Consider the following 8,467-nt stretch of genomic DNA (forward strand, 5'->3'; position numbering starts at 1 on the left):
CAGAGTTGTGGTTGTGGGGAAAATAGGAGGAGGAAGGTGTGTTGGATATGTTCACTGCCTTGAGTTTATGTGTAAAAGTGGGAAATAAATAAATGAAAAGGTTAAATATTTTAAAATTTTGATCAGGAAGTTTGTTCCCTATACAAGGATGTAGAGGAAATCTATTCATTTTGCTGAGGACAGTTCTTTTGCCATTAAAATACAAAAATGGTTCACAAGAGCTTTTGATCTCCATTCTGTAATCCAATAGATTCCAAATTTTCCTGATGAAGAGCAAGATTCTTATTTTTCAGATGAAAATGGGGTGGGAGGTATTATTTGTTTACTTTTGTGCAAGTAGAGAGGAATTCTCAAATTACTTGCATAGCAAAGAAACTGCAATATGCATTTCAGCATAGTTTTTGGATTTCAAATGGAACCTCAGCAGTTACTCAAGGAAAGGGTTAAAGGAAGCTCATATGAATTGCAGTTAGTACGAGGGCAGTAATTTTGTTGTGTCGAAATTGTTCAGGTGAAATTTATGTTTATTTCTATTGTTCAATCTCATAATTTTTACAGCAACGTGGTGGAAAAATGTGTGACTCATGCATCTCGTGCTGAAAGAGCTTTGCTTATTGATGAAGTATGTTGCCAGAATGATGGTCCTCACAGTGCCTTATACACCATGATGAAGGACCAATATGCAAATTACGTTGTTCAGAAGATGATTGACATGGCAGAACCTGCTCAGCGTAAGATTATAATGCATAAAGTAAGAATGAAATCTTTACATTGTTCTGCTTAAGAATTACTTCCAGCAGGAGATCAAGGAAAGACCAATTCCTCATTCCCTTTTCCATGTTATCACACAAATAGATTTGAAGGGAATACTGTATGTGTTGTCACAGGAGCTGGCTTTTTCCTGTGAATTTATTGAAAAAGTTTAAAACAGTCTTCACATAAAAATTAAATACTTTCCAATATTTGTAATTAGACGGATGCCATTATGTCTGCCACTCATCTCCTATAATGCCATTTTTAATTTCTCATTTTGTATAATTTAATATAGCCTATATTAGTTTTATGAACAATGAGATATTTTTTTTAATTTTTTATTTTAGTCTTTCAAATTTCTCTCTGAAGTCTTCTCTCTTTATATAAATGTTAACAGAAACTTTAATTACCAATAACATTCCTTATAAAATTTCAAATGTTACTTTATAGTGTTCAATTAAAAATTAAATGACGAAGAACAATTAACTGCTTTTTAAAAAACCTAAATTTTATCTTCACCAAATGTAATCTTGGCTTGAATCCATGCACACCCTTCTGCAGTCAAAAGTTATATCTTCTTGCACAAGGTGGTCTTTTTTAATCGCTCATTTTTTTGCCGGAGGCCTCTGAATCATCTCCTATCTCTTGTAATGACAGACAGGAAAGAAAAATAAGAAATTTGTATTCAACCAGTTTGTTCTACATTGGGTGCTAGGAATACTTGGTCCTGGAACTTGAGTACAGACCTTTTAGGGCTGAAATTTTGAGTGTTTGAGTGACATCCTTATAATTGTTATATTTTTAAAAATGTGAAAAATACTATTGTTGAAAATTTTAGAGCGCAGTCCTGGGTTCTACAAGAGAAAAGCAGGTTGCATGTAGCCCATTTGTTTCTTTTTTATTGAAAAATTTTTAAAAGTTTTTACAAAAAACAGAAAACAACAATACAACAACAAAAAAGAACAGGATTAAACAAAACAAAACAAACCTCCCCCAACCCTCCCCAAACCACCCACACCCTCCCCCCCCCCCCCGGAGCTTCCCAGAGCAGAATATAGGCTTAATTTAAAAAGTTAAAAAAATTATATAAAAAGAAGAAAAAAGAAAGATTAACAATAGAATATATATATATATATATAAAAATAAAAATTATAAAAAAGCTAAATAATATTTTTTATATCCAATTTAAATTGTATAAACTTTATCCATTTGTCCCAAATAGCAAAAAAATTCTCTTGCCCATTTGTTTCTTAACCTTCCTGTAGATCCAGTACACAAAGGGCTGCACAAAACTTTGATTCTCTGATTCAGTTCAATGTTACTTAATTGAATCTCTGGAATCAAATTCAAAAATCAGATTGGCTGCCAAATCAGTTCAGAAAATCAAACACCCAATTTCACACACTGAATTGTAAAATCAAGAATTGACTTGTTTTTTTTTAATCAGTTTGAATCAGATTAGAACTAATATACACACCTCTACTGTTTAACTGCTAGCTAAATGAACATTATCAAATCTTTAACCTAAAACACCTCAGTTTAATAATAAAATAAATAAATGACTATCCCATGTTATGGAAAGTATCATTAACTTTGGGGTAGCATGGTTCATTTGTGGATAAAAATAATTGCCATTCTTTACTGTAAATCTGTTCTTGAATTCAGCGTTTTAAGTTCATAACTTTTGTCTGTCTGCACAGACATTATTTCTTTTGTCAGATATATTATCATACACATAAAATATGGTATTTCTGTTCGACTGTGTTCTAGTTTACAACTTCCTATCTGTTAATATAACATATTGCCATTGGGCTCTCCCTGTGATCCAGAAAAGCTTGGTCAGTTTTATTGTTTCTTCACTTCTATATTTTACATGCAATATCCCTGCTTGAGCATATTGAACCTGTTCCCATCCAACCCAGAAATAGGAGAAAACTCTAGTTAATAGGCATTACAATGCCTATTGCATTTGTATGCACACTGATTATAGCACTTTTACTCACAGTTGGTTCTTAATAGGGGTCTTAACATTGTTCACAAATATTCACGGTCACAAATATTAAGAAAAGATACCTTGAACATTTAGTGAAAGATATGTTATATTTGTCTTTATCCTTCTAACTTTACTCTGCAAAATGACAATTTTGATGATGGGAGTGTTTAATGGTCCCAATTTCTTGCTTCCAGATTCGACCCCATATTACAACCTTGCGTAAATACACCTATGGGAAGCATATCCTTGCGAAGCTGGAAAAGTACTACCTGAAGAACAATGCTGATCTGGGGCCAGTTGGAGGACCACCAAATGGGATGCTTTGAAGATAGGTTTAAGGAGCAGTCTAAAAGATTATTTGTATTGTGAATTATCAAAACACCCAACTTAACTAAAATTTTGTGATTTTTTTAAAAAATATATTTATTGACTTCGTCCATTTGTAAAAATTTTATTCATGTGTATATTTTTGGGGAATGAATTACAACATATTGCCATTTCTTAACAGAGACCTATCAGATTGCAAGGCTTACAAAGCACAGAATGCCTGTAAATGATGTAACTATCAGAATAGCTCTCCCATTTTGTAAATTTTTACCTTGTAAAGTCACTGAATAAAATAGTTTTTAAAGGGAAAAAGTACAGTATTCTTTTAATATACTGGCTTACAGTCTGGTAGGTCTGTCCACCATCATTGCACAACATGTTTATATAATTGTATATAGAATTAGTTTTCATTTTTCCCCTTTGTGTGGAATCTTTTTTATAACAGTTGAAAATGAAGCAATTGCATAATTATTATTTAACATGATACAGAAAGTTAAGTTCTGTATTTTGGTGGTTCACAATTTTATAGTCCCAAAAGCAATCAGGGTACTGCAAATATCAGTAAAGAAGTTGTAAAATGTGAACACTGATGAGTAGTTTCCACCTTTTACTCTGGAAATGATTTTTTTTTTAAAAAAAAAAACAGTGCCCTTTTCTCTGGCTGTATATAATTTAATATTTAACTAATGGTGGAAGAATAGGGTATAAAATCAAGGTAGTACTTGGATCCAGCAGTGTACTGTCTGGGAAAAAGTGAATTCAATAAATAAATAGGCAGACAGTTGGTGTAAGATGTGTGTTTTGCTTTGCATATACAATTGTAAGACGGGATTTGAACATTGAGCATATGCTTGAAATAGTAGATGAAATTGTAGGCAATTAATGGAGGAAAGAGCCTACTTAAATTTGATAGCGCAACATCTAAAGCATGATTAAATATTCAGATAGATTTTTTGCTTCCTTATAAATATAAGCATTATATAAGTATAGTTAATAGATGTAAGTTTACTGTTTGTAAACAGATTCCTTGTTTTCAATGTTTTAAAAGCCTTGCTAATTAAGTAGTGATGCTTACTTTGGTTGTACAGATGTACATTTGTAAACCTTCATGCTGTAAATGTAATTTGTTTTACCCCTTTTGGGAAGAAAATTTGCATTTTAGTGTATATTCATATCCCTGCCCCTCTACCCCGACATAGTGTTGTATAATGTAAATTTATTTCGGCAAATCAAGACTGATTTTTTAAAAATTCTATCTTTATATAGTTTCAGAGATATGATTCAGCTTTCTTTGATCTGTTACAAAAATCTTTTGTTTATTACATAACTGTTCTGTTAATATGGACATTTTGGAAACTTAAATCAGTTTAAACATTAATAATAAAGATAATTAATGGACAGAAATACTGATGACAGAAACCAGTGCTTCTTCCATCTTAAATGTGGCACGATTTGTTTTTGTATAGAAGAATGCTGTATTTTTGAACAGCTTGTTTCATCCTAAAGCAAATATGTATGATACTGTCAATTTAAACAAAACACTGTAACAGTAAGATAAAGGTGTACATTTACAAGCGGCCTTATGTACATTTCCCAGTTTACTTTTTAAGGCAAGAATTGTGACTATATGTGTATAATTAAAATCCTTTTTAATCCTTTGCCTTTGAAGATATTTTGGAAAGACAGTTACTTTGTATATTCAGTTTCTGAAAGATAAAATGCGTTGTATTTTGTTCAAGCTGGCATTTTGTATAAGCGCTTCTTCATTTTTTGTGATATAATATAGGTGCTTTACCTCAGAATTGTTGGAGGGAGTGACAGTTAACAGCATATGCAAAAGTTTTGGGGTAGAGCAGGGCTTTTCAACCAGTGGTACGGGTACCACCTGTGATACATTGGCACCTGGCAGGTGGTACATGGCCATCCTAGAAAAGTGGTAGCGGGGGAGGGGAATGAGCTGAACCAGTGGCAGCACCGCACAAGCCTGAGTGAGAGATGGCTGGAGCTGCAGGACTGTCAGGGCTCAGCGGAAGCGCCAGGATCAGTGCCACTTGCCAGCTGATCGGCGCTTCTTCAGAGCTGTCAGTGCTCAGTGGAAGCCCTGGGATTAGCGCCAGGCTCCAGCTGGAGCTCTGCTGAGCCCTGAAGAAGCACCAATCAGCTGGAAAGCAGCACTGATCCCGGCACTTCTGCTGAGCCCAGAAGAAGTGCCGATCAGCTGGAATGTTGCAGCATCTCCAGGGTCTTGTGATTTACATTCAGATGCTTGGCAACTGATTCATATTTATGACGGTCACAGTGTCCCAGGGTCTTGTGAAGTGACCAAAACCTGCTGCAACCACCCAGCAGACGGGGGGAATAAAAACCAAACACCCTCCACCCCACCCCCGCTGCCAGTCCTCAACAGAAATGCTCACAACAATGGAAATCTCGGACAAGAGGAAGAGTGCCGCCAGGTAGGCAGGCAGGTGTCTTGCTCGGCTGTGGCTTGGGGGGCACTTTTTTCAGTGCCACTGTAACTTCGAACAGTCACTAAGCGAACTGTTCTAAGTCAAGGACTACCTGTACTTTATCACTTTTTTCCTTTTTTTTTTTTGGTCAAGTTTTTAGGCGACTGGTGGTACTTGGATGTTGCCATATCCGAAAAGTGGTACAATGGGTGAAAAGGTTGAAAAGCCCTGGGGTAGAGGTCCCAGGAAATGGAAGAGAACAGTGTATCCCATTTATGCACCTTCTTAATAGAAACATGCAAATACCTGCATACCATATAAAAATTAGTTTATTCCAGTGTTGATTTTTTTAAAAAATAATACCAACTTAAAAACATGAACTCTATGGTAATTTCTGTTCATAATAGCTTTCTCTCCATTTACATAATTATTAAATATGTAATAATTATATTTGCTATAGATCAGTTTTCTCCTAGAAGTTGTAACTTGATAGTATTCTGAAATTTCAGTGAAATTTATCTTCTCATCCAAAGAATATGAGTTGAAGGGTTGGAAGAGCATAGATCTTTTGTACTCTGCTATATGTTAGATACCCTAAATGTGTATAAAACTTAATTCAAATATATTTTACTGCTCCTCAATATATTGCAAGTCTATCCTATAACCTATTGGCTCGATGAACTGATATATTTATAATACAGTAAACACTTCTGCTAGCTGACTGAAATATATTTACACAGAAGTATGGAATAACAGGAATGATTTTCCTCAGCTAGTAGCTGGAAACAATCTTACATATGTTCAAAAATTCTCTATTCCCCCCTCCCCCATACACACACTCTTCTTTGATATGTCCTTTGATGTAGATTTGTTTAGGTCTGCTCAGCATCTAGGCCGCTATTAGTTCATATTGAATGATGTAATGTTCGTAATATGCTGTAAAGAAAAATGAAAATGTGTAAGTTTATGCAGTATGTTGGTCTTATGTTCTTCTTTCCAAAAGATCCACGGATTATATTTACTCTTTCTTTGGAAACTTAACTATATTAGGCTGAAATAAGGTGCATCAATTTTTTTCTTTGTGGATTTTTAATATTATTATTATGGTTGGTTGCACAATCAGCCATATGCTTAGACTGGATTTGGCATTTTTGTCCACGTGTTGAGTCCTTCCCAAGGAACTGGAATAAGCAGATGTTGCTATTTAATAATATTAAAGGTATTGTTGCATTATTATGGTTGGTCACACAGTCAGCCAGATGGTTAGATTGGACATTACATTGTTAATCCACTTATCAAGTTTTTATTCTCAGTTCTCAGCAATGTGAAGTCACAGCTGTTCTTTAGCTGATGTTGGCCTTCATACACATAGAGTTCTTCCCAAGAACCTAGGATGTCATAATGTATTAGCATAGTATATCTGGGAATCCAATTAGTATGGCCTTTTGCAATTGATAAATGGAAATTGATTTTCTAAATGCTGTCCAAGATTTTTTTGTTATGGTACCCTGTGTGCCAATAACCACTAGGAGCACCATTGCCGGTTTATGTCACTTCAATTTCAATTTTCAGATCTTGAAATTATTATTATTTAGTATAAACATGCTACCTATCAAAGTGCCAGTTATGCTTCAGTTATCTGTTAGTTTCCACTTGTTAAGCCGCTTATAAAACAATCCCTTGCAATTGACCTTGGTAGCTGAAGGTAACGGGAGTTGTTTAAAATGAACCTTTGTAGTAATATTTGATCCATGTGTTCTCTATAGAAGCTTCTATATATTCTTTTTATAAAGTTTCAACTGGAAGGTACAGGACATCTGAGATCCCAATGTTTGTATATCCGAATTTATATATCTGTCACACATACGTATATATTGGATAAAATATATTGTAACACCCATTGTCTAATTACTATTGTATAAATGAAAACATTCTTAATGATAATTAGAAACTATATCTAAACCAGTTATTTACCTATGTATAAGAAAAGACTTTACTTTTTAAATTAATGTGCTTTTTTATAAATTAGAATTTACTTGAAGGATATCTGTTCTTTGAAATCTGACTTGGATGCATGAAACATCTTTTCCTCTATAAAATTGATGAAGAAATATTTCTGAGTGAATCTATTCAAGAGAAGTTATCCTTGGAAAATTTGAGAAACTATGTTTTACACCAATCACAGAGCCCCTTAATCCTTAGAAGTGGCTTTGGAAGGCTCATGGAGCAGTAAACAAGAAGTCAGAAAAACATATTGAATAAACAGAGTTCTCCTGTTTTTATTCTTCACAAGTCAGTTGAGCTGTGGATTTTCATCATCTTCCTAATTTTTCAAAATTATTAGTTAGGTTTCCAGTATACTCCTATTGAACTGAATGAGAAAATGAAAATAGCCATTAGTTAAGTTTTAACTGGAATGCATTATTCTTGGCAACTTCTCGGAATGAGACGGAAAATAACTTAGCTTTCTTTATCAGTATCAGTAAATTCCAAGTATACTTAGTCTTTCCTCAGCCCTCCATTTTTCTGATTTCCATATGTATTTCTATATATAGCTTCGTCTTATAACTTCAAGCTGGCTTCATTTTGTCAGAAGTTATATGTTATCTGCAGATTGATTCCCATTTTATTATCAGAGAAAGGAACTGTTTGGACTTCTAATAGTTTTATTTCAGCCAAGTGGTTATTGTTACTGCTTTGCCTTTTCTCAAGGACCTAATAATTCTTAAGTTAGGTCACATTCTTGAATATCATCAATAACCTCTATTGTGGTTTAACTTATTTTGTAATAAATTCATTTTGTTGTTCTAAGCCAGCACATTAAGCCTCCCTTGCAAATTGATACTGTCAAATGAATGGAAGAACTTGAAAAAGTCTTTAATGTCTTCCAAATGAAATGGCAAGATATCAGTCCCATGTGGCTGCTCTAGTCCATAACCATTAT

At 34.0% G+C, this 8,467-nt stretch overlaps 1 protein-coding gene across 11 annotated transcripts in view; it reads left to right on the forward strand.

Moving 5' to 3' along the window:
- Window positions 1-4,815, forward strand: part of LOC120311390 (pumilio homolog 2) — a 70,981-nt gene extending 66,166 nt beyond the window's left edge. For all 11 annotated transcript variants that reach the window (XM_039350815.1, XM_039350817.1, XM_039350822.1 and 8 more), the window contains 2 exons: window positions 559-751; window positions 2,941-4,815. In XM_039350815.1, coding sequence (XP_039206749.1) covers window positions 559-751; window positions 2,941-3,072 — 325 coding nt within the window. In that variant the 3' untranslated portion in view covers window positions 3,073-4,815. The remainder of the gene's footprint in view (window positions 1-558; window positions 752-2,940) is intronic.
- Window positions 4,816-8,467: the final 3,652 nt, after the last annotated feature.

Source organism: Crotalus tigris, unplaced genomic scaffold (genome assembly GCF_016545835.1).
Source record: "Crotalus tigris isolate CLP2741 ecotype Arizona unplaced genomic scaffold, ASM1654583v1 scf7180000018357.297301, whole genome shotgun sequence".
Taxonomy (NCBI): Eukaryota; Metazoa; Chordata; class Lepidosauria; order Squamata; family Viperidae; genus Crotalus; species Crotalus tigris.